The sequence below is a fragment of the Pelecanus crispus genome, chromosome 2 (assembly GCF_030463565.1).
Source record: "Pelecanus crispus isolate bPelCri1 chromosome 2, bPelCri1.pri, whole genome shotgun sequence".
Classification (NCBI taxonomy): Eukaryota; Metazoa; Chordata; class Aves; order Pelecaniformes; family Pelecanidae; genus Pelecanus; species Pelecanus crispus.
Window position 1 is genome coordinate 103,062,680 of NC_134644.1, and position 26,027 is coordinate 103,088,706.

The 26,027-nt window shown below is 41.7% G+C and overlaps 2 protein-coding genes across 2 annotated transcripts; one reads left to right on the forward strand and one right to left on the reverse strand.

Moving 5' to 3' along the window:
- Positions 1-68: 68 nt before the first annotated feature.
- On the reverse strand, positions 69-16,682 carry SDHA (succinate dehydrogenase complex flavoprotein subunit A). The gene is made up of 15 exons (XM_075705472.1): positions 16,617-16,682; positions 13,235-13,321; positions 12,766-12,927; positions 12,222-12,365; positions 11,911-12,075; positions 10,569-10,717; positions 9,144-9,268; positions 7,729-7,897; positions 6,938-7,133; positions 5,974-6,145; positions 4,485-4,603; positions 3,981-4,092; positions 2,728-2,858; positions 2,084-2,197; positions 69-1,188 (listed from the first exon to the last, which is right to left on the reverse strand). Exons 1-15 carry the CDS (start codon positions 16,680-16,682, stop codon positions 1,102-1,104), a joined length of 1,998 nt encoding a protein of 665 aa, XP_075561587.1. The 3' UTR covers positions 69-1,101.
- A 654-nt stretch (positions 16,683-17,336) lies between these two features.
- CCDC127 (coiled-coil domain containing 127) lies at positions 17,337-21,773 on the forward strand. Its single transcript, XM_009482447.2, has 3 exons — positions 17,337-17,369; positions 17,465-17,593; positions 18,262-21,773. The coding sequence occupies exons 2-3, from the start codon at positions 17,473-17,475 to the stop codon at positions 18,933-18,935; spliced, it is 795 nt and encodes a 264-aa protein (XP_009480722.1). The 5' UTR covers positions 17,337-17,369; positions 17,465-17,472; the 3' UTR covers positions 18,936-21,773.
- Positions 21,774-26,027: the final 4,254 nt, after the last annotated feature.

Consider the following 26,027-nt stretch of genomic DNA (forward strand, 5'->3'; position numbering starts at 1 on the left):
AGCCGCCTTTTCCCTTCCTGCCCCTGCAAGGGCGGTGCTTCCACAGGCTACCTTCCTCGAGTCCCGTCTCAACTCCTCGGTGCAAGGTATGGAAACACTACAAGAGTAAAAGATGGTGTATTCAGTTTTTCCAACGGCTGCCAGCAACATTCCAACATTGCGCTATTTTCAACATTGATTCAATAACAGCCTACATTCAGCAGTAGAGAAAACAAAACAGGTCATAACTGAAGAAATGCTCCATTTAATTGCAATCTGCATTGTTACACTTCAGTCCTCCAAGAACTGGGAGTCATTCATAGAAACGCCGCTAGAAACTGCTCTGTTAATGCCTTACAAGTTACATCTTGCACAAAAGCATGCTAAGTTTGAGGCTGGTAAGCTTTAATATTTAGGTTAAGTCTTCTGCAAAACTGCCCTTTGGTTCCTCTGAGAGAAAAGACAGTGTAGGAAATGAACACAGGACATGTGACAAAAATGGCTTCAGAAGTTCCAGAGATAGTAGAGATTAGCTATTGAGATTATATTCTGTTCACGGTATATTTTGGAGGAAGTAACTGGAGTATCTTGTTTCCTTCAGTAAAACAGTATGACAATTTTCACAATTTTAGCTTTAAAAAAAACAAAGTTACAATAACTAGCGCATCATTTTCTTTTCTTTCATGTTACTTACAATCAGCAATGACGATGCCATCTTAAGTCGCCATATCATAAAATTCAGCATCTCAATCTTGTCTAAAGCTATTGCAATGCATTTCTTGTTCTTAAAATATGGAAATAACTATACAGTCAAAATAAAAGCATTGTAATTATATACATAACAGCATATTCAAACAAATACAAAATACAAGACTTTAATTGCTTTATTTAGACACATTCTGTGTTTTCCCTGTTATTTTTGATAGACAGGAGAAAGAACATAAGCTGTCCTGCATTCCATTTTCATAATTGTATAGTAAGCCACAGCAGAATACAAGCTGGAGAAAAGTTCAGTCAACACTTTCCATTAATTGATAGTGACAATACTATTTTGATTTGCTTGGGCCATGCTTATGTACAGTAACCCCCTCTGGGAGAGGACTGCAAGTTGAAAGTAAGTTGCTAGTATGAGCGAATAGCAGGTGGGACAGTTGAGCAGTCTTCTTCATTCAAAGTTCTGTCGATCACAGGTCTGTATTTCAAGGTAACCTAAAGTAAAAGAGAACAAAGAACTTTAAGACAAGCAAACCTTTTGTATCTAAACAAGACAGCCTAGCTAACAGGAATGACTGAATAATACAGATAACTTCACTGATAGATAAGGCAATTTCTCCATTGTTCTTTTCCTTCCATAGAAAATGAACAGTTAGTAACCTATAAGGAACATTTAAGTACCACCAAGTTACCACTGACTGAATTCCTTAAAAGTAAAGTCTGACCAGAAGTGCTATCAGAAGACTACTACTTTAAAAAGGCCTTTTGGACAAAAGTAAAGTTTTGGCCAAGATTGCTAGTTTCTAGTTCTTTAAACTAGGAAAGCCTTGAAGACAGAGAACCCAATGGATCAGTTTAGGGGCAGAACTGTGTCACTATCTGGCCACAGCAGCTATTCAGGAAGTGAAGGGTGCGCACTTGTCCTCAAACTAAATTCATGGAAGCTGGAAGTAGGAGAAAGGAAACAAAGATGATTCAGAGAATGGGATACAAAAAAAACAACACAAGATTTTTACTGGTTAGATTTCCGTTCTTTCTTTGAAATACCATAAAAACTTTATGCTAAACACCAACAACAGGTTTTGCCACTATCAGAGGAAAAGAAAAAAAGCTTTTGAACTAGCCTGATACAAGGGGAAAACCAATTCCAGCTCAAATCACAGTCACTTCCCAAAGATCAACAATAACTTCTCCCAGTTATGTCTACTGTTCAACAACAGAATAAATGTTCAATATTTTTTTCTTCCTCCCTCTAAGTACACTAAACTATATTAGGTACCTCAGACAGTGACAATCGTTTGCAGTACTATCATGATATCAACAGCTGTCTATGAGAGCAGCTGTCTGTTGACAGTGAGAAAGACCCTCAAAAGCATGAGGCTCAACTTGCCTTCCCAGATGGGATGTCCACATAGGAAAGGGTGTGCTTTCTCCAGTGCTCTTCAAATGGCTTCCGCTGCTGGCCTTGGAGTGGTTTAGAATAGTCAAACTCATCTATCCGTAACTAAGAAGAAAATTAGGTTAGTATAGACCAGAAATTGCATCTGCAGATTACTTCATGACCTTATGATTAGTTGCATTCTAATTACAACTGTAATACAATGTGTCTCCTAATAGCTAGCAAGCTTTATCTTAACATTGCCCATGTCAAATTTTAAAACCCTTGTTAAGCCTCAGTATTTAAGGTAATGTTCCTTGCATCAAGCAATTATTCTGCTTGAAGTCCTGTTTATGCATTCATGACCTTAGTATTACTATAGTCATGCTCTGGACCTCTCTGATCATGTGGATGCACACATGGAGCTACTCTTCTCTCAAGATCGTTACCCAATGTTGCATGCATTGGTCATTTTATATGTAACAAATAAGGACAGATAAAACAGAGCACATGGGACCCCAACAAGTACTACACTGATCTTAACTCAAGACTCTGAAGACTGTACTTTGAAGAAATTACAACTTATAAATGATCCATCCGAGGACACGTAACAAGGAAATTCAATACTACATGCAGGTCACAGAAAATATTTATACCTTATAGTCCTCTCTAGCATGAGCACCCCGGGACTCTTTGCGAGCCTCGGCACCATAAATGGTTTGTAGAGCACAAAGCATCAGGTTTTGCAGTTCGAGGGTCTCCACCAAGTCAGTGTTCCACACAATACCTAGTAAAACATTAAAATACTATGGAAGATGTTCTACAAACAAGTTATTCCTCAATTTACTTCTGTCCTATTGCTGATACTTAGAATTGAACTAGCCAACGCTCTACTTACTGCAGCTCTGCAATACTGCATTACTCACTGTTGCCTGCAAGGCTCAGTAATGATTCCTACACACCAACAATCGTAATGAATCTTAGAAAAATTCAGTAGTTCTACCAGGTGTCCCTGTTGCATGTGTACTACTGAGACAAAATTACACCATAGATTCTTGCCTGCTTTATATTATACCTACAACTTGGAGTCTCCATCATTTTGGATCACAAGGTGTGGCTAGGTGGTAGCTCTTTAGGTAGATCCCTAGCAGATCCAGACAACAGTGCTTTCCCTCTCTGAGGGTGGGAAGTAAGGGAAAAAAACCTGCTAGTTATAAAAGGTTCTTCTTCATTTAAGTATCTCCAAGGTGGACCCAAGTTCACTTATGTGAATGTATCTTAATTTTGATCCCTACATTCTAAGCTATCGTAACACTTTTCTTGATGCTTGGTGAGAGCTGTCCAAGAAAGTCAGTTCTACTTTCAGTGTCAGGATACATGTTCAATAGCAGTAGTTGGAGAGAAATACGCAACGTGAGGTACATCATCGGCTGTACTTAATTAACCAATTTCACCTAAGATACCCTGCAAGACTTGGCAGTTCCTGTATGCAGAGCTATCTGCTCAGGTGAAGAATGAAACCTGAGTGTGCAACCTATGAATGGTCTTGCCACCTTTTTGCAACTCCCTGGCCTTTTCAGAAGATACTTACAAAGTTCATCTTAGTATCTGAACAACTTCACATCATGTTCTGAGAGAACAGCAGTTAGTACCTTATACAGTTAAATCTGATTTTGGTCTCTGCTTCTTTGAAGGAGTATGCAACCAGAAAATGACCAGTAAGATCAAGTACTTTACTGATTACCATGTTTAGTAAATAGGGCTCTACAAAATATTCTGAATAGTCAGTCAAAATAGTCAAAGTCTTTAGCCAAAGTATCAAGAAACACGTAAGAAGGTTTAGAGAAGAAAAAAAACACCCTTCCCTGAGAGTACTCTGGCAGAGGTGTATTCTTTGCTATCAAATTACCTCTGTCAAATGTCTTTAGATGAGCCAGATCATTATAAATTTGGCTAAGTTTTTCACAGCCTTCTTGGAGTACAGAACCAGTACGAAATACAGCAGCATGGTTTTGCATCGTCTGCAAGACAGTAAAACAAAATCAGTTTTGTATGCTGCGTACGCATAATATCCCACATAACTTCATTAGTTCCAACAGAGCTTGACAGAGAGCTGTTTTGACTTCAGAAATGTCTACAGCCCGAAGAAAAAGAAAAAACATTCTTCTGTTCACCCCAAACGGAGGAAACCCATCTCTATCATACAGTGGGTAAACTACCCAAGAGGAGTAACTACAAAGGGAAGAAGAAACTAGCAAAACTGATACAGCCTTTACTGCACACAGACAATCTTCTCACACTGCTTTTTTACTTCTGCAAAGCAAATTCTGAAGTGTACTTCACAAAGTGACCAGACCACCTCCTTTGCTTGCAGCTTCTCCCACCCTATACTTGAGAGCTTTACCAGGCTTACCTTCTGCATGTTAAGTCGCGCTTCTGAAGTTCTTATGGTTCCGTCAGCAAATCTTAATTTGTCAAGATTAGCAACTGACTCTTCACCAGCATTTGGTTTAATGGAGGGAACTGGCTCGCCTAATAAGAAAGTTTCAGTAAGTTTAGTAGGTTAGGTTTGGTTTGGTTTCTGGCAGTTTCATAGACTAGCAACTACTAAAAGTCAGATTTGACTAAAACAGAATCTCTTTTCTTCCTCTGGGGTACAGGTTACCTGTAGCTTTCCTGAACTCACACCAATAGTATCCATACACTTAAAAATAGAGTTCTCTGTGGAATAGATGAATCATTCTTTCCTGTGACAGTAGGGAATTTGTAGGTTTGGCTAAATTCTGCTGTCAGTTCCTTAAAAACAACACTTGATGCAAATTCTTCTGAAGTATGGAATAAGCTCGTGGCTCCTTACCACCTTCTCCTATACTTTCCTTGTCTCCTCACCCCCAAAACTTCCCCCCCTCTCTTGGACCTGTTAAGGGACCAGGGTTCAGTTAATAAGCTTGGCAGTTACACACGGGCTCTGGAACCCATCCGTTACTGGGTAAAAAACCAAACACAGCATCTTACCAGCACACTTCATCTCTCATGTAGCTTTGCATTCAGACTAATAAAAACCTTCCTGCAACTTCTAAATCAAAGGAGCCACGTAAAGACTGATCCAAATAAATGTTTACACAAAGCCAGAGCCACAGGCACCACTAGATCCAAGCCAATTCCATCAGGAACCATCACTCTGCACTTTGTGCAGTCAGACTGAAAAAACAAGCAGTCTTATTAATTTGGACATTAAGCAATGGGAAAACAGATGACTGCTTCTGGACTTCAGCTGCTCTGGCAATATAATTGCCTCTTACAGTGTTTTGTTGGGGATTTTTTTGGTTTGGGGTTTTTTTGGCTTTGGGTTTGTTTTTTTTTTTTTCCCTCAGCTCAGTAACTGTTGCTGAACCAGATTATTTAAAAATAACATTCAGCAATGATAATCCACATATAGGGGACAATTTTTAGTATCTGTCTCCTATCACTCGCATATGCAGTCCACCTTATAAATCAACAATGTGGCAGCAAATTCAACTATAGGGAAGTGCCAAGTGTAAGACAGACACGACTACCTTTTGCTGTAGAAGATGCAGTGCAGGACATAGAGAAGTCAGTCTTCATATTCAATATTCTGTTTTGCTAGTTTGTGAAAAATCTCAACTGTTTTTGCCAATGGCATTGACCCAATTCTAGTTTTAAGAAGATCAACTCACGAAGCAAGTGTTAACGTCAAGCATTTGCATAGCAAAGAACACACCTATAAAAAGCATAAGCACTAATTTCTGCCTTTTCTAACAATTAAGAATTTATGTCTAGCATTCTGAATTTGAGTTAGGTGGCAACAACTCTGTGTGGGGCAGAAGTGAAATCATAAAGGTAAACGTCTCTAAAAAAGTGAGACAAACTGTGAGACTTACCAGGCTTGCATGTCTCTGCAATAGTAAGGGCACAAGCACGACCAAAGACCACCAAATCCAGCAGTGAGTTTGCTCCAAGTCGATTTGCGCCATGGACAGATGCAGAGGCTGCTTCCCCACAAGCATATAAACCAGGTACCACTTTATCCTCACCATTCACATGCGTAATCACCTGTCATTTCAGAGAGTCAATTAATACTCATTTATTAAACAGCCTTAACAGAGCAAACCTCCTTATTTGCAAAGGCCATGTGCATATAAGGGTGAAACACAGCAATCTAAAAGTTTTCTCCAATGCTAAAACCATAAAATACCTTAGTGCTAAAGGGTAAGTAGTAATGCTATGTAAATACAGATGGCACTAAAACCTAAGATTTCTTTAGTTATGCTTATGAAACAGAACCGTGTACTACTCTCCATCACAATTCTGCAGCAAGTCAGAGAAGCACAGGAAGAAAGTCTGATCTACACACATTAGAAATGCAAAATTTTACATTAAAAAATTAAAAAGTACAATACAGTGAAACAGAAAAATTCAGCTGACGCCATCACATTGACTTCTAATTAGTATGAGTTGGAGGAATCTGCTTTAGTGTAGAGAATGCATGAGGTACAGAGAATTAATATACATTAACTTGAGTTACAGATTGTAATAGAGCCCTAATTTGATTGCTGTTCAACTATGTATTATCCTCAGCTTGATAAACACAACAGTAACTTCATTTTAGATGTTTCTTGGAACTCCCATCTCCAGATGGACTGAAACCTAGTTCTCAAGTTATTTACAAAACCAAACCAGATTGTGTGTTTTAAGTACTCCGACATCATTAATATCATTATTAAGCTAATGTTAATCAGTATCCCTACATTTATGAAAAACACTGGTAATGCCTTTATATTTGGAAAATCACTTCCTATTATCAGGCTGGAAAAAAAAAAATACTAAAAGTGATCTATTACTTACCTGTCCTTTGTAGTTAGTAGGAATACCTCCCATATTATAATGCACAGTAGGCAGAACAGGAATAGGTTCTTTAGTGACATCAACTCCAGCAAATATCATAGCTGTTTCTGAAATTCCTGGGAGACGAGTTGCTAGCTGCTGTGGTGGTAAGTGGTGCAACTGCAAGTACACGTGGTCTTTTTCAGGACCACAACCCCTACCAAAAAAAAAAAGTCAATACTGGAGTACGTAACAGGAATTCTGCAAACACCAGTAATATTTCTAATACAATTTGTTTCATTTGTGAAAAATTTTACCTTTTAATTTTTTCAAAGGTTATCTTGACAAAAATGAGTATCTAGCATATTTGAGAAGACTGCTGAACCTGGCAGAATTTACATGGATTTTTCACCTCACAGCTTTCTTTTCACAATAATTCACAGTATTTAAAACTTTAAACTACTATATCACTGCAGAAATACATAAAAATTGAAGATCATTAATCAAGGGAACAGAGCACCAAATTCTTTCCATTGTTTGCAGTTAAGAGCTTATACATTAAACTTGTTTGAGCAATTGTCTCCAGGGGCATTGAATTCAAACAGGAGACTCCTAACATCTTGTTAATCTAACATCCTTTTAGTATCATTAGGAATTAACAAGCAAAATCTTTGCCCTACATGCAGTGTTCAGCTAACAGTTATTCAAGCTCACCAAATTATCAGGTGTTTATCTGAATGAACTACTGTACCGCATATAGTCTAGTATGATTAAGTATTCGTTCTGCAGCTTTGTGGGAATGTTTAACTAACCTTCCTTCACGGATTTCTATGGTCATAGAACGAGACACTACATCCCTGGAAGCCAGATCTTTAGCAACAGGTGCATATCTCTCCATAAATCTTTCACCTTGACTGTTAATTAGAATACCTCCCTCTCCACGACATCCTTCCGTTATAAGGCAGCCAGCCCCATAGATACCTGTAAAGAAAGAAAATAACCATCAAGTGAGATACTCTCAAGACAGCTTCGTAATCAAGATGACCAGGATTGAATAAACAAGATCACCTTTAAATAATGCAAACAAGTCACAGGGGTAGATTTTATTCCACTCTAGTCATACCACTAATAACTGTCCCCAAAGCCCCACTCTTCCTGGAAGGGGAGCAAGTTGATTTGCAACACCCAGGGTATCTAACATACTAGAACTAGAAGAGATCTGCAGCCATCAATACGTAAGGGGAATTTTACAAAGATTTTGTAGATCTCCAACAATTATTTTATTCAAGATTTTGAAGCAAACCAGAAGTTAATTATCTCAAGGCTAGTTCGTCACCTTTGTTCCCTCTTCTCTTGTGCTAAGGAAGTACAGGATGGTTTCAGATTGTGTGGACTGCTTACTCAGTCTTTTTTTCCTTTAGAGAAGGAAGGCCTACCTGTTAGCCTTCAGCAGTGGTCATCATAGAAAACAAAAATGCTAACCAACTCATGCACTTGATAATTATGTTAAAAGCTATGGAATTATCACTCAAGCAATGAAGCTTCTTTGACTAGAAAAACCTTAGCTAAGTCAAATGAACATTGGATCTCTATGATATAACATGGTAACGATAACATTGCAAAATTCAGTGAACAATTAAAAAAAAATCACCACTTATCACAAGTTAAAACTGAGCATTTACTTAGCTACAACTAAAAAAAGCAGATCTTCACTTTTTAGTCTGTGACCATTGTTGTCCAGTTTAGATACTGATCTTGTGCTGTAACTACAGTTCTAAACATATACCTATATTTCAACTACCCCACTTCCACAAAAGATTTTAGCATACAACTCCCTAACATTTGCATCTATCCCATCGCTCCTATATCTAATATTGAACTCTTTACTATTTTAAAAGCAAGAGGAAACCTAAGTTTAAGAGGTGAAGTGGTTTCAACTTGGAATTCATAAAACCTGTTAGTATCGTAAAGACGGCACCTTAAAATATTTAACCCTGGTCTTCAAAGTAGAACAGCTGAGACCTGTCTCATATTGTAAGTTTTATTCTCAGTTTTGTATTCCATGGCAGTTGCAGACAAGTCTGAACACCTGTCACAAGCAACCAATGAACTAACAAAGTGCTACAGGAAAGTGCAAACTGACTTGAGCACATTTTAAAAAAACAACAAAAAAAATCTGTTCAACTCATTAAAAATAATGTTGTAAGTATTATTTCATGTTCTGTACCTGTAGGGTGAAACTGTACAAATTCTAAATCCTGGCAAGGAAGACCAGCTCGTGTGACCATAGCAGTGCCATCACCCGTACTAGTATGAGCAGATGTACAACTGAAGTAAGTGCGGCCATATCCACTACAGAACACAAAAGTTAACAGAATTAGCAGTGAAAAAAAAAGAAAAAAAAAAAAAACCAAAACCCACCACCAGAACGTACCATTCAACTATGCTCTTTGCACAATAGTGGAAACAGAGCAGAAGGTTAATAAGCAAGATGCCTAAAGTTTTGCCACCTCCTGTACTAAGTTCAAACAAAAGAAACAAAATTGGTATTGCCCTGTTATGCTCAACTGTATTTGAAAAACAGCTGGTGTCAGAAGGTCCAAGAAAATAAGTAACAATTCCAAAGCAGGCTAGGTTAGTATCAGAAGCCTTTTTGCCAGAAAAAAGTTACTTCAGGAAGTTCTCTCAATCCAACACCATTAGACCTCATTTGAACTATTACTAGCAGCTTTATCAAAAATAGCATATAACAATGGTTTATATCCTCGATATGGCCCTGATTTTATATTCTTAGATTTCAAAACTTAGTTGTCTAAAATTAGGTATTAAACATGAATTCTTATGCCTAAACCAAACAGGTTAGCTTCCAACATTATTCAGAACTGCCAATACTCCCAATGTCAGGATAAACTCTCAGAAGAAATATCAATCTATATATTGTATGCACCTCAAAGTACGCAAGTATGAAAACAGCCTCGGCTTTAATAAAGCTGAATTACGTAGGCAACCAAACTAAGTATTTTTCTTCAACAGGTATGTCTATAAATATTTTGCATACTGAAACAGACAGGAGACAGCCATAAGCAGCAAAAGACTAATGCATATAGTATTCTAATAAACATACAGAAACTTTTGCAACCAAGTAACATTAAGTTACATTCATCTTCTGATAATTTCATCCTACAACAATCAGACTTACAATGTTGGTATCTTATGTAATAGATTCTCCAGAATTTTGAAAAAAGCTATTTCCTACAGGAAACTCGGAACCCTACAGATATACACATGTTGGTAGCACTGCAACAACATCTGCTTTGAACAGCACGTTTTAAAAATCTAAGATTATTTGGATCATACATACTGCTCTTACACTTTCCAACTTTATGTCATTGCTCTAAAATTCAAAGTTAGACCTCATACTAAATTTATACTGGGTCACAAAATTAGTATGTGCCTTCTTTCAGAGGGAATGACTGAATTCAATTACATTGCTTTTGATAGAGGGGTGGGGGGAGAAGATGAACATATAAACCATGTTTTTCAAGTCAGCATGTCATCTCCACACTGTGCGTTGAAATACGTGTACAAACGTCCAGACTTCCAACTAGTAGCACTCTCAAGTTTCTGTCCTTCATCATAAACCTTACATTACCCAGTGGCAAGGACAGTGTTCTTGGCTCTAAAACGATGTATAGTGCCATCTTCTATGCAAAGGGCAATAACACCACGACATTCTCCATTTTCCATAAGTAGGTCCAAGGCAAAATATTCAACAAAGTAGCTTGTATCGTATCTTAGAGACTGGAGGAAAATAAAAAAAGGAACTTTAAGAAAAATCCAGAAACTGAAGTAACCTCTCTTTAAAACTGTCAATGCATATGGTTTGTATCAGGATAAAAAACACACCCACCAACTCTTAGGGAAGCCGATTTCCTCACAAATCTTTATAAAAATTTGCTAATTAATCTATTCTAGCTTAAAGAAACACAAGTAGTTACCAAAACACTTGATTCTAAGAAGTCATAGCTAGTCAGCAAGGCTTTGTTAGTTCCCTCTGCATCTGGCAACACTTTAGTCAGCTGCAGTGCTTGATACCTGTACAAGCACGTTTTACTTAACCTTTCACAGAGAAGCAGAATACATCTCCGGGAGCCTAGTATACCTGCAGAAGCAGCAGGCATCAAGTCAAACATTCTTTCATGCCCTCAAGGATCAGACCAGTGTTTGGCAGCACTGAGCATTTGTATTGCAGCAGCATATATAGTGTGAACTTGAAGGAAAGCAATTAGCTAGCTACTAAGTAAGTAAAAAAACATTAGCTACTAGGTACTTAATTTCAGGTTTCAAGTAGCTTACTACCATTTTAAAATAACCACGTCCATCTTCAATTACAGTTTGTAGAAATGAAAGAAACAGATGCTGGAACACAAGTCACTTCCTTGCCATAGAGCAAGCTCAGAAATGCACAGTAGGCCTTCATGCATTTACACCTCTTGTTTCCCCCTGCTCCCTGTTTGAAGATAAGTGAAAGAAAATGCTGCCTTGTACCTCTTTTCAGAGGTGCCCAATGCTGCTCTGTCAGATTTTTTGAAAAAGTTTTTTGGGGAAAGTTTACATAAATTCTCTTTGGGTCTAGTTAACAGACACAAAAGTATTAACAGTGAAGAACTACTCCAGACCACAAAGCTAACAGGGTACACTAATTAAGATCTGTTGTCTTCATGAGAGCCATTATAATTATGACCTTCCAATTTATTCTATTTCTGCACACTCCTGACAAAAAACAAGCATCACCTAGGCTACATCCTTCCACATTACCGCAGGAAGGAAGGAAATCCAGAACTGTTATCACTCATCCCCCTAGATTCCTCATTGATATGTGAATAGCTACACGTTTTGTTTGTTTTTCCTTCAAACTCCAGGGGTAGGGGGCAGAAATAATCAGTAATTGCAAATACAAAAACCCAAACCAAGTTTACTTCACAGCTGCTTACCCTGCCATACAGAGTATGTAACAGTGAGTGTCCTGTCCTGTCTGCAACACAACAGCATCTGTGAGCCTGTCCGCCTTTTCCAAACTGAAGACTCTGTCCACCAAATGCACGCTGATAGATTTTTCCTTCTTCAGTTCTGCTGAACGGCATCCCGTAATTTTCCAGCTGTTGAACCCAAATACAAGCATCAGAAACTCTCGTGCACAGCAATCCAACAAGTTATTTTCCTGTGTTTCTGGTAAGGAGATTTCTTTGGAAGCTAGTCTGTGTTAGAAGTAATTACAGTTGACAGCAATTCCAGTGAGTCCCACCTCTATCACCGCAGCCGGGGCTTGTTCGGTCATGTAGTGTATGGCATCCTGGTCACCCAGCCAATCAGACCCTTTCACTGTGTCATAGAAATGCCACCTCCAGTTATCATCCTCCATGTTTCCCAGAGCAGCGTTGATTCCTCCCTAAAAATAAAAATGCATTTTCCTGGAATTATATTACTGAAGCACAGTTTTAGTAGGTTTTCCTTATTTCTGTGAAAAATTGCATACCATTTATGTCTCTGTGTACAAGAAATACAGTAAAGTCAGATTTAACGCGGCTGTGGAAAAAACTGCAATTTATCAGTTTCACAATGGATCTTATTTCGTTCTGTGTAACACAATGACTTGCAAAGTTACATTGAATGCAGAGAAAAAGCACTGAATAGAGTCTAAACATATACTGCCCTCCAAAATAGTTTCAACTAAATATGTAATATTTATAAAAGGAAGCATGGCCTTGAAACGTGATGTTCATGTGCATATCCAAATCAGCTTTCTGACAGCAGGTATTTTTAAACATTTGTTCTACCTCATTTCTCACCTGTGCAGCAACAGTATGAGATCTGGTGGGAAACAATTTTGTAACACATGCTGTATTAAATCCAGCCTCTGACAAACCAAATGCGGCCCGCAGACCTGCTCCTCCCGCACCCACAACCACTGCATCGAATTCATGGTCCACTACTGGATATTGTGTAGAAATCTGGAAGAATAAATCAGTTTGTTAGGATCACAAGTATTTCAAGCTAGGTCAGACTTCAGTTTCATGAAGACACAAGCAGTATAGGTTTAATGTCCTTAATAGACTCTTGTAGTGAATGCTACATCTGTTATATACTCTCTTGGGTGGAAAATACCATTAAAAAAAGCAATGCATTTCAGCAACTCAGTGTCACTATGTACTTGAACACAACACTCCACTAAAAGCCAAGCACCTGGCTGTTTCATGTCTCAAGCAATACGTGTATTATCTAACACGTTATTTAAGATATAAGGAAGTACAAACATACCGAATCAGAAACCTTTGTAGAAGCGTTTTTCTTTCCGTAGACTGTGAAGTGTAAGTTGCGTGCAAGAGTCTGGCATGCTGCTGGCCACTACGGAAAGAAGCCAAGACAACTATTATAGAACAAATTTTTAGACAAGGAAGACTTTCAGCATTCTCGGCTACCCTACATTTATAACAAACCTTTACTTACTACCGATACCACATATTCAAGAATATTGTACCAATGTATTTTAGAGCTACATGCAATGAAGTTCTGGCTTTCCTATATTCACACCCAGAAAAAAAAAGAAAGAAAAATAAAGTTCTGACTGGATGAGAGAACAGCCTGCAAGTAACAGGGTGTCACAGACTATCTGTTACTCACTTCACTAACCAGTCTGTCAGACCTATCTGAGGCTGCACTGCAATATGTTTGCAATTAATCCTGTAATATTATTGGCTTTTTTCATAAGTAAACAAAGATGAAGACAGCTTTACGGAAACAGCAGGAATTAATGGAAAAAACCTCTCATGTCAAGCAATCCCCGGAATTTGAATTATTTCGGGTGGTCAAGAGTACTGAAGATAAACAAATTAGGTGGTAGGGAAAGCTGTTCCAGTTCATCACTGCTTCAAAAGCCAGAGATATTGTTCTTGTTCTCATTCTCTACTAATTAGTGGCCAATTTAGAACCATTTATTAATACCTAAATGAAGCACAAGGGCATAGCTTTCCCCTGTTGTAATGTTACTCCCTCTCCCTGGCATGTTCGGAAACAAAACAAAAAAACCCCACCACCCAAACCTATCCAGTATCCAGTCTTTGCTTTGATTGTTTTAACCTATCAGAATTTTAATCTCCACAGTATAAAGCTCCAATTTCTTGGAACCTGGTATTCCTTCTTTATGCTGTTTAGAAACACACACCTAACTGAGCATGTATGACTGATTAGAACACCAACAAAAAGCCATACTAATGACATGTGCAGTGACATCAGCACTGCTCTATTTGAAATATATCCTAAAATGCACTGAAGTGATATTTGCCTTTTCCAGTAACTGTTACAGTCATGGTTCAATCACCCTATAATATGCTGACAAGCAGGTCTTCCCTCCCTATCACTTTGAAATGTCCATCTCTTCCCCCATCCCTGAAGTGAACTATAGTACCCTTCACTTGACCTAGTTTTATCATCTCTTAGTTTCTTCAAATTATCTTCTTGCATAACAGTGAATCTAATGTGTCATCATGTTTGCTAACACGCTTGTTTTTTACAGCCATCTTTACATAAGATCAGTCTCAACACCTATTCATAAGGACTTCTTCTAGTACCTCCCTCCAGGCAGTTACTCTCCCCCTTCCACCCCACTGTGTTACCACACTTTGGGGCAATTCCATGCCCATCTTAATTCCTTCACATTAATACTTCACATACAGGATCAGGGCAACTAGTTCACCGACAGCCAGATGAAACCCAAGTATCAGATGTAATTTAACTCCCAAAGAGCTCTCCCAACAATCACAGATCAAGCTAAAATGGGGTGTCCTCTCTGCAGCAAAACTGCTTTCACAGGCCCGAGTGCAACTGAAGGTAGACTAGCAGAACTCTAATTGACACGGCAGGCTACACTGCACACTTTGAATGTAGCACCCATGCATTCTTTAGCATATACTACTACTGCTTGTTTCCAAAATGCTGTTCCAGCAACAGTGCAGCTCTTTTAACTGCAATAAATTACTTCTCGTAGGTGAACAATACATTTGGCTATTGCATAAAGGAATTCAAAGAAAATCTTTACATAAAGACAGCACACAACAAACAGGTTTGTACATATGCAGTACTGCTTAAAGAAAATGCAAATGGCTGAGGGAAAAAAACAACACAAAAAAAAAAAACCCCACAAGCTATAAACTGTGGTTATGCCCTAAAGCCCCAGAAGAATTTGACCCATTTTTTTCTCCCCTCATAGTAAACGGCCTGCTGCAATCTCCTGTTAGAATTCTACCACAATGCCTTGCAACTAATTTCCTTTTAAAAAAAGGTATTATTTTCTGAAGTCACTATAAACAGTTATGAAATGTATTTTGCATCAGAGGACTCTGGAAGTATATTATAAAAAAACAAAACCACACGATTGTTTAGCAGATTGCTCTTCACATCTAAGCTTCTGCAAAAGGGTTTTCAGACTACTGTTCCCATCCACATACGCTTTTTTGTTAAAGCTATCCATAAGAATTTCTGCTGCCACTAAGTTTTGTTCAGAATGAGTCTGAACAAAAGTCCACAAAGCAGAAAAAGATGTTACACTAAATCTGAAGGAAACACTGATCACACTAATCCTCAATTGTTATGCTACCAGGAACATCATGGCCCTTATGAAATTAAATTCCAACCAGAACCAGTTCACTGCCATCTAAAGCATGATGACACTCTTTAAGCCCTTCTCTCTCTCAGTACGCTGACTTTTCTGCACTTGCTTTATAAGACAGGGAAAACTGCAGCGGCATTTACAAGGTCCTTTTCCCACGCATTTATCTTTTGTAATCCCAAACTCATTATGGACGCACAGTGAGAACAGCGGAAAGAAACTGAACACTCCCACTTCACCACGGAGCAAAACAAGCCTTCACTAAGGACTGCTGACAGATCAGCTAAAACAAAACTGTCAAGCGTTTAAAAAACACTTTCCCAAAACAGCCGCTAGCCAGACTTAAGCAACATGCAGATATACACTATCTTCCCACGCAGGTCTAGAAGGAGCCAGCACTAAGTTTTCTACCCAGGTGCCGGGACTGGAAGGTGCTGCACCTGCCAGACTCTTCCACAGCCTTTCCCCAGCCTTTCCCCAGCACATCCCGTTCCCGCTGCTTTCCTCCGTCTCTCGGGGAGCCTGCTCACGGCCTAGGGCTACGGCGCTCCCTTCCCACGCCAAGAGGAGCGGCCTGGCCACGCCCGCAGGCGGCTATCTCCCACTTAACCTGCCCCAGGAGACGAGCAGCAAGGACGGCCCCGAAAAAAGACCCGGAGGGCGTGAGCCTGGCGAGGGGGTGCTCGGCCCCGCACGGCCCTACCTGCCCCGCTGCCGCAGCCCAGCCACGGCTCCCCACCCCGGGGCGGGTCATCCCCCGCCAAGGTCACGGGAGAGACACCGGGTACGGGCCGCCGCCGGCTGCCGCGCACCAGACCGCGGGGGAGGGCGGGCCAGGCCGGGGCCAGGCGCCCTCCCCCGCCGCGGCTGAGGGGGGCGGCAGGGGACGCGCGGGGCCCCCAGGCCCAGCCGGCCCTTCTCCCTCCCGAAGGGGCTCTCGGCGCCAGCCCCGGGGCCTGACCCTTTCCCCGCCGGCGGGAGAGCAGGGCAGGGCAGGGCAGAGCGGAGCGGAGCGGGCCGAGGACAGGCACTCACCACCCGCGCCGCCGGCCGCAGCCAGCGCCTCGCCAAGCTCCGCGAAGCCGCTACCGTCGCCGCCATTTCGCACGCACCCGGAGGAGCAAACGAGGGCGCATGCGCGAAACCGCCGCTAACGGCGCCGCTACCCGAGGGGCTCGGCGGGAGAGACCAATTGTGCTGGGACGGGGGGGAGTCACGGGCTGAATGCGTGCTTGCATGCGGGGTACCCCCCCCCCGCCAAAACGTCCCCCTCGTCCTGCTACCCGAGCGGGCTGAGACGGGGCCAGGCGACCGGAGGCTATTAGGACTCGGGCGAGTGCGTTTGTTGCCCCCCCCGGGCTCTCCCCCTCTTTCTCTAGGCTAATGGGCTAGCCCGGGAGGGGGCGGGGCCAGCAGGTAAGTGACAGCGGCAATGCCTCGGGGCTGGTAGGCGGCAGCCCGGTTCCGCGGCCCCATCGCCCTGCCCCGCCGGGCCCGCTCCCCCGCCCCGGGTCGGCGCTGGGCTGGTGGCGGGGCCGGAGCCTGCACCGCAGAGGGACCCGGAGGCCTTGGGGGCGGCGGCGGCCGGGGAAGGGGGGTGGGCGGTAACAGGGGCAGTGCCGAGGCCCGGAGGGAGGGAGGGAGGGCGGGCGGCCGGCCGCGCCCGGGCCTGCAGTTAGGGAGCAGGCCGGGGAGCCTCGTCGAGCTGGGCGAAAGCGCGTCCGTGCCACAGCTGCCAAGTGACGGGGCCGCCGTCTGAGGGTCTCGGGCAGAAGTACCCGTCCCGGAGTTAGCTGCGGTCCGGGGGAGAAGGTGGCTGTGGGAGCGGCCCCCCGCCTGTGCACACTGCTGAGGCCGTGTTTCTTCTCTCCTGTAAATCTAAGGTGCCTTCATGAATAATTTAAATGACCCTCCCAACTGGAACATCCTGCCAAATCAACGGGAGCCCGCGGACGAAGGCAGCAGATGGAACTACGCCTTGCTGGTCCCCATGCTGGGCTTGGCCGCCTTCCGTAAGTAGCGCCCAGGCCCTGTCCGCTGGAGCGGGAGCGCGTGGCTGCGCTCGGGCATCTCACCCACCAGCCAAAGGGGAGTCTCTGAAGCAGTACGGTAATGAAGTAATACTCCATCTAGAGATTGCCTCTGGTCTGCTCGTTTATAATGTTATAAACAGTGCTTACTGTTTATAACATTAAGGCAACAGTCATTTTTCACACATGGAATTGAATTCATGTTTAGTAAGTTCCAGTTTACAAAGCTCTCTCAGAAAAGTTGAACGTATGATGTGCTAGAGAGCCGAAAGGTAACAACCCAAAGAGCTGCTGATGTATATTTATTTACTGGACCTGAAAAGTTCTCAGTACCGTTCCTGCATTAGAAACCTCCAGTTTGTTTCCCCATAACTTTATTTTCCTTCTTTGATCCAAGAAGCATGTATATTAGCAATAAAAGACTAGGGGAGATTTTACTTCAGAGGAAACCTGATCATTTAAAGTGACTAACTGTGAAACATGGACCCACAGAAATACATTTTGTGGGACATATGAATAGAAGTGACTGTCACTGGGGAGGGCAAGAAAGAAAGGTTTTTTACCACTTAATAGCTTCCTTAGAGACATAGTTAATTAATCATACCCATCAATGTTATACTTATGTCTGAAGTCTCATTTGTATGTGATAGGTTGGATCTGGACCAGAGAATGTCAAAAAGAAATAGAAAGAGAAAAAAAAGAGTATTATAAAAGACATTCTTCGTTACAAAAAGACCTGGAAGCCAAATACCGGGATATAATCACAGAAAATCGTCGCACAGTTGCTCACTTGGAGTTGGAGCTTGAAAAGGAACGCAACAGAACCCGGAGTTACCGTGAAGCCCTCGTGTCCCAGAGTCGCAAACTAGTAGAAGAAAGAAGGATCCTAGAACAGGAGCAGGAGAAGTTAGAGCAAGAAAAACAAGTCCTTTTGCACTCAGGAGCAGCAGGTAACTTGTACCGAAGTTGTCTGGCAAAGGAACAAGAGTGGCAAAAGAGAGCCAATATTTTACTGAAAGAATTTGAAGAGGGACTTAAAGAAAGACAAGACATCTACTGCAGTCTTGTTGTACCCAGAAGCCAGAGACTAGAAATAGAGAAAAATCTGCTAGTTAAAGCAGCAACTGATCCTGTTGCTATGACTCTGCATATGGAAAGTGGCTTAAAAGATATTTTCAAACATGATAACTACTGTGGCAATCTGCTGAACAGAAACAAAAGTCAAAACGGAAGACTTATGTGGCTGTATCTGAGGTACTGGGAACTAGCTATTGAACTACAAAAGTTCAAGAGGGCAGAAAAGGCCATGTTAGGAAAACGATAAGTAGGGGAAGTAATGCAGTTTCATGTGATCCACCGTGCACAGTAGGGACAATCACAGTTGTAGTCTAAAGCTGTTAAATTCTCCTGTTCTGTGTCTGTTTCTTCTCCTCGTTGCACTTGTATTTGCATGGGGCATGTGCAGTGTTGGCGTCTTTCCTTTCACTGTCTAACAACAGATGCTCCAGTGAGCTATGCATGCTCTTAAACTCTGTGAGTGTGTTTGTATTGCAGACTGCAGCATAGTATAGAGATATGCCAGCTTCCATAGGTATCAGAAGCAGCAAAACAGAACTCTGTTTAAAGTGATTTACCTAGTTGATGGTCATACTCCATCAACAGAGAAGTGTGATTTGTCTCCCCCAAGTGGGGTAGCACATTGTGCTCCTTATCCCTAATGTTTTACATGGTGTCTCAATGCCATCTTTTTTTTTTTTTTTTTTTAATTGTTTGTTTGTTTAAGCAAGACTGATTTTGAGGCAGATGTTTGGAAGAGACCATGTTTGAGCAAGGTGCTTGTCACATGAATCCTACATGTATATGCATACATTTATGTAAATATGTGTATGTATGAATGTGTGTGTATAAATGTATGTATTAGTATTCTGAGGGAGGGAATAGTATGATCATGTTTCAGATTAATCAGTCTTGCATTGTCTTCCAGCTTACTATACAAATAGTACTTTATGAAGGAAACATCTGGACGATGGTAATTAAAATGACACACAGACAGGTTGATGAAAGTCTCATTGGAGCTAGGAATCCATGCTTGAATACTAGAGGGTGTATAAACTCGAAGTTGTATTCTCATCATACTGGAGATGTGTTAAGAACACTTACGTTTTTCTCTCAGTCAAGGTTTTGGTTGTAACCCAATAGTGTGCCTCCATTGTAGACGTCATAGGGCATTGGCTGCTACCTGGTTAGCTTGCAGGAACCTCCGGGTGTTACAGCCATCGCACCTGGCTCTGTTCCTTGGACAGGTCCTGTTCGTTACTCACAGGAACCTAAATGCAGCCTGCACTGGTAGCCAGTACCTCCCTCCCTGACTGTCTTGGTTCTCCCAGAACGGAAGTATACTTTTCCACAACGCTTAAATTTTGAGCTTATGGTTCACCACTTCATGTACACATGACTGTGAAAGCCTACAGATACACAGGCTTTGCAAACTTTTAAGAAAGAGGGCTTTTTAATTTAGTTAGCACAGTGAAATAAACATAGCTAGATATTTAAATACCCCAGTGCATTTCCATGCTTGAAATATCTTAAACTTTGAGTGTTCTTTGGGTCCTCGTAGCAGTAGGAACCACCTTCTTTTTCAAATGTGCCATGTATTTTGGAGAATAACTTTTTTCTTCCTCCTTTCTAGTCCAGCCTTGGACCTTAAAGGGGCAGTGTTTGCCCTTTTGTTTATAACATCTGGTCTTCTCTGTTACTTGACTTTGATTAGTGTTGGTAGGTTGTCAGTTCTTTAATTAGCAGTTCTTTACTTACTGAGGGGTGGACTGGACAAACACGTTTGCTGTAGGCAATCAGCTACTGCATGGCCCAGAAGCAATCCAGCTAAGTGAATGCCCATCCAAGCTTATCAGAGAACCCCAGCAGATGTGGGTTTTTCTCTTATTTCCTTCTGTTTTCATTTCAGTCTGGGCACAGAAGACAGCAGATAAATCTTCTGAAGTAGTGTGTGCAACCTAATCCAGTTACTCAGCAAAATTACCTAACAGGAAACAAAATTCTTAAACAGAATATGTTTCCCAACTACTCAGTTTTCCAGTTGTGATTTTGCTCACCTTGGTGGTGCTAATTATACTGTTGTATTGATTTATTAGTCTCTTACGTACAGATTTTTTTTTTTTTTAAATAACATTGTAGTAAAGAGACAGACCTGGGCAGGGTGGAACAAGATATTATCACAAACACCAGAAAGGGCAAAATTTGTCTGGATGCCATGCACATGTGAGTTGGGAGATGAGAATGCAGTTGAGTTACTACTTGTGTGTGTCAGCCCAAGCCAAGCTGCTGTAGCTGGCCATATGCACGTGCCCTAATTGCCCAGTAGGGCAAATTAGTTTGAACAACTAATTACCCTGTGTGTAATTCCTCCAGGATGTGGAAGGTGTCTAACCACACAGCTCTGGCACATTTCACATGTACATACAGGCAGTTAAGCAACTCAGCTGACAAACAGCAGCCAGTGAATCAACGCCAATGTATTTAAGACTTATGCCTTGACTTTGTACGTATTCATTAATTCTTAATAATAAAAGATAAGCATTTCATGCCTTTTCATTTTTTTCATAGTTTGTTACTGACATCACTCAAAATATTTAAAGAAAAAGTAATCAAGAGGGTAAAATACTTTTTTCAGTAGAAATATGTAAGTTGAAGCATCATATGCTTGACTGTACAGGGTTGGATGCACTGTAATGTTTGATATTCACTTTCACTTCTTTAGAAGTGTCAGTTATTTGTATGACTAATTGTTGGACTATTGTTCATGGACACTTTGCAGATCAGTATATTAAGACTGAAGAGTTATTTGAGGAGGATTTTAAAAGTGTATAACTGGTTTAGAAGCACCGGTCCTGTTAGTTTTTACCAAAACTCATGTTTGTTGGTGTGTTATGTATTTTTGAAACATTTCCCCTTTGTAGGTTGTTATGTTGAAAGTTCTGTCTATGAGCTTTATCTTGCCCAACAACTATTATTCTGGATTGGTTATTTGTTTGGAAATGCTCATATATATGTAGAATGCAAGAATAATTTGTTTTCAAAATATTTAATGAACCTTTTTTGGTTATGAAAATGGTCACTCACCTGTTAAACAATAGCAATTAATAAAAACCCTTACATATTTCTGTACTGTTTTGTAACTTGGGCAAGGTGGGTGGGAGGAGTGGAATTTGCTATTTTATTCCAACTTTCTAAGCAAATTGCACAATTTTAAGGTTTTACAAATTGGACATTTTTTAAATTGACTTGTCAAAAGTTTTGGTCTTTGTGCTGAGAAGAGAATATGTTGGAAAATTTTTTTCTTTCTTAGGAAAGAACAGCATGAAACAGGTAAGTGCACCAGCTTTAACTAAAGATGAGTGGTTAAAGATTACCATCCCACTGTAGGATTGGAGTAGTTCCTTCTGCCTGTTAGGTAGGGTATTCTGCCTTCCTCCATAATCCCTCAAACACCTCATTCTGCATGTAGCCTCCTTTTTATTTCCCCATGTGGATTTTCTCGTTTTCCTGCTCTCTGTGAAAAAGTACAATCCAGCTGCTCTAGGACAGTGTTCAGACACTGGGAGTCCTTGTTCCCTTCATAAAAGATCCTTAATCTCTGTATTTGACACAACCCTTCACATTTACTCATCCCTCACCTTCACATGGAGAATGCCATCCTAGTGAAACACTAGAAATAGTACAGCTTGTTACCAAACTGAGAACAAGAGCTGCTACTTTTTATTATACCTTCAGATTTGTTACTATAACTGCAGTTTAAACTTACCACACTGCTCAAGTCTTGGAGTTTGGGTTTTCTTTTTAGTGCATATATTGTTCAGGTGGTTCACATATCTGTGGGTCACAGCCTTTCCTGAAAGTTAGTAATAGGCAGGTTGGAAGAGGCGTCCCAGGGCTGCTGCGGAAGGGAGGGTTGCGGGTTCCTTTCCAAAAGAAAGTGCACGCTTGGAGGCTGTGGTAGTGGCGCTGGGTTTGGTGGATGGGCTCCAGGTGTCTGTCTCAGGCATCCAAGAGGGAAAGGTCCCTCAGGGAAGTCTTCAGCCTCGTCTGAGCCCTACTGTGCTGTGCCCCGAGAGTAGCTACACACGGGAGTTTCACCACTTCGCAGCTAAGTTGTCCCCAGTCCATAGCCCTCAGGGCAGTAGCTGCGTTAATATGACTTTCTACATTGAGACGCAGGTAAGGAAACAGCCTGAGACATCTCGTGCTTTCAATAAAAGCAAAAAACATGTTCTGTTTGACCTGTCTCTTGTGAGATACAGCTGCTGTCCTGCGTGCGTGCAACGTGAAGAGAAAGCAAAACACACGCTGGACTTCACAGAACTTGGACTGAGTGCTAGAAAAGGGACATGTTCCTTAGAACATGCTCCAGACGGGGAGTGGGTAAAGAGGAGCAGCCCAGAGGGTCTGGCCTTCTCTTGCTCCTTTTGCCTAAATAGAAGCCGCCAGAAGACCACTGACACGACACGTCTCGCTCAACGGGGTGCTGCGCTCTGGAAGTGACAGCTCTGTTCAAGTTCCCCTGAAAGGAAGGATCTTAGGAAGCCACCCATTGCCTCTTGCTCTTTAAATCAAGCTTTTGAGAGCTCCTATATGAGGATGAGAAAATAGAGTTCTCTGTGGAGGATACAAGGCAGAAACAGTGGTCAATGGTTTGGGTATGGCAAAAGAAGTGGAATTTAAGTTATAGCTTTGATAAAAGCATGAAATTCAAGTTTACTCTATAGTTAGAGTTGTGGTGCAGCTGGATATGAAGACTTTGCCTGTGTGTATGCCAAGGAAGTGGAATTTAAGTTCTAGCTTTGATAAAAGCATGAAATTCAATTTTACTCTATAGTTACAGTCGTGGTGCAGCTGGATATGAAGGCTTTGCCTGTGTGCATGCCAAGGACGCACAGTCATTATTTGACTGCCTGGTCCAGGAGCTCTGCAGCTAGTCACTGCATAGCTGCGGCAACAGATGGATCTGTGAAGAAGTAACTCACTGAAATTTAGGGTACCTTGGCAATGAGGAGATCAACGGGTCTGCCAGCCACTTCGCAACAAAACAACTGGCTGATTGCTGCAGGAGCTCTCCCAGCAGCTGGGGCCACACCAGAGGTTTCCTCGGGGAGCTTCTGCTTGGCAGCAGGATAAGCTTCTGCTTATCAGCTCTGTAAGCTGATGGATGCTATCTGTATGTTTAGATATATTGCTTAACCACTTGGGGTGAAGGACCCAGTGCACGGCCAGGGATTTCCCCAGGCGGTTCCTTTTGTTGATTAAGGAATTGATCAAATCATGCATAATTTTATATAGGTGGGGGAAATCGTTCCTGCCTATGCAAGGATGGGCACTTGGGGCTGTCTTTTGCTCATGGATGTGTTTCTTACATAGTTTAAGATCATTAACAGAAACTGATCACGCATATATTGTAGTAGTGACATAGGTCCACAGACCAGCTGGATTATAAGAATTCACAAGAACAACAGTTTGGGGTGTCTCGGTCCATCTGGCTGAAGACACCATTGCAGGGATGTTCGCAACGTCAGCATCCAGGCAGCAGCCAATTGGCTTGGTCAAGAGATTTGAGCCCCCCTGTGAGCGTTGTCCTGTGCAAAATATCCTGATAAAAATCACAAAAAGTTCTGCCTGTGAATGTGCGCAGCAGCATGTTCAGTCAGTAAAGTCCAAGTGGGAGGGTGAGAAACAATTTCTAAGCACAGAGAAGTTTCAAAATCTTGGAAAAGTGGACAAATTGGCCTTTTAAAATGGTAACACCTAAATACATTTTGAAGGAGATAAAAGAAACAAGTAAAACCTCGGCACCTGACCTAGACCAAATAAGTTTAAAAGACCTCTTACAGGCAGATCCCCAAAAGACTGGTATTAGCAGAACTCTGACTTGTGGATGGAAATGTGTACTGGGGAGTATCAAGGAACACAGAACTATTTTGATACTGAAATCAAGTTGTGGCAAAACTGAGAGACCTATTACAATCTGATCTACCATCTTAATACTCTTTCCATGGATTCTGACGCTTGGCCTGTTAATGGCCAATGGGTGACAAAGAGGCCTTATAGCTGAACCTGGGTGCTCTGAGAAGGTCAAATCACTCCAACTCACCATTCAATATGCTAGGAAAAACCACAGCCCTTGTGGGCAGTATTCACAGAACTGGCCAAGGCCTCCTGCTCAGTGACACATGAACATACACTCTGGTTCTGAAGTAAAAAGAAATATCTGAGCGTGTGGTCAGATGAAAACTCATCTGGAAGTGCCACCACTCATCTGGAATTGGAAAAGGATCATGCTGAGCCAATTACCATCCAGGTCAGAGTCAAACAAGGGGATCCAATGTCACCCAATCAATCCATTACTCTGCAACCTAGAAAAAGATGGCTATGGACTCTGCCAGAGTAGATGCCACAATGTGGTAAAACCAGGTTAACACCTTGGTCTTTGCTGTTGACTTGGGCCTGCCAAGGAACACGTGAGAGAGGATGCAAAACACTGCCTCCCTTGTAGAAACCTTTCTGTGAGTGCACTGATCTAAAAACCCAGGAGGGACAAATGTCATGGCTTTTTCATCAACCCCACCCATGATTCTTACATGATCAATGACTGCAGCCACTGGAAGGTGTTCAATATAAGCCGAACACAATTGTTCCAAGAGACTCTGAAAAATACCCCAGGTTGGAAATTCACCTCTGGATAGGGACATCTAAATCTGAATATTGAAACTTGATTCTTGGTTTTCTAACATGGGAAAAGCTCTGTCAAAACCTTTACAGAAAGCTCACAGCTTTGAAGACCCACACAGTACCAGGACTCACATACTTGATGAACCATGCAGACATGAAGGGTGCAGCCTGGACTTTAGCATCAGAAGGGCTGTTAAAAAATGGTCGCACCTCCCAGCTTGGACACGTGACCGGCTAATGTACAACAGCACTAAGGGTGGTGGCCTACAAGTCACCCGTGTGGCAAGCTTTATTCTAAATGGACAAGCGCAGTCATAGCATGTAATCCTACTCACAAGGTACCACTGCCTGAGAAACTACTGTGGAATTTGTGCAAAAAGACTAATTACAGGCAGATTCTGGATAGCCACTGGAGAAAGTGAAAAGATGAAACATTACTGGTAAAATAGCCCTGAAAGTGGTAGCTACAGTGTATAATACTGGCAACAACTGAACAACTGAAAGTAAATGGTGCCTCTGGAAACAAAGAGTCTGTTGAAAAGTTTGAAGAGCACAGAGGGACTGTGAAACCCTCTGTGACGGCCATTTGCTGTCATGCACCTCTAACAGCCCCGTACTCCAGGCTGATCCCAGCCCAAACCATCCAGCTGCTGGGAAAACGCCTTCTTCACCCTTC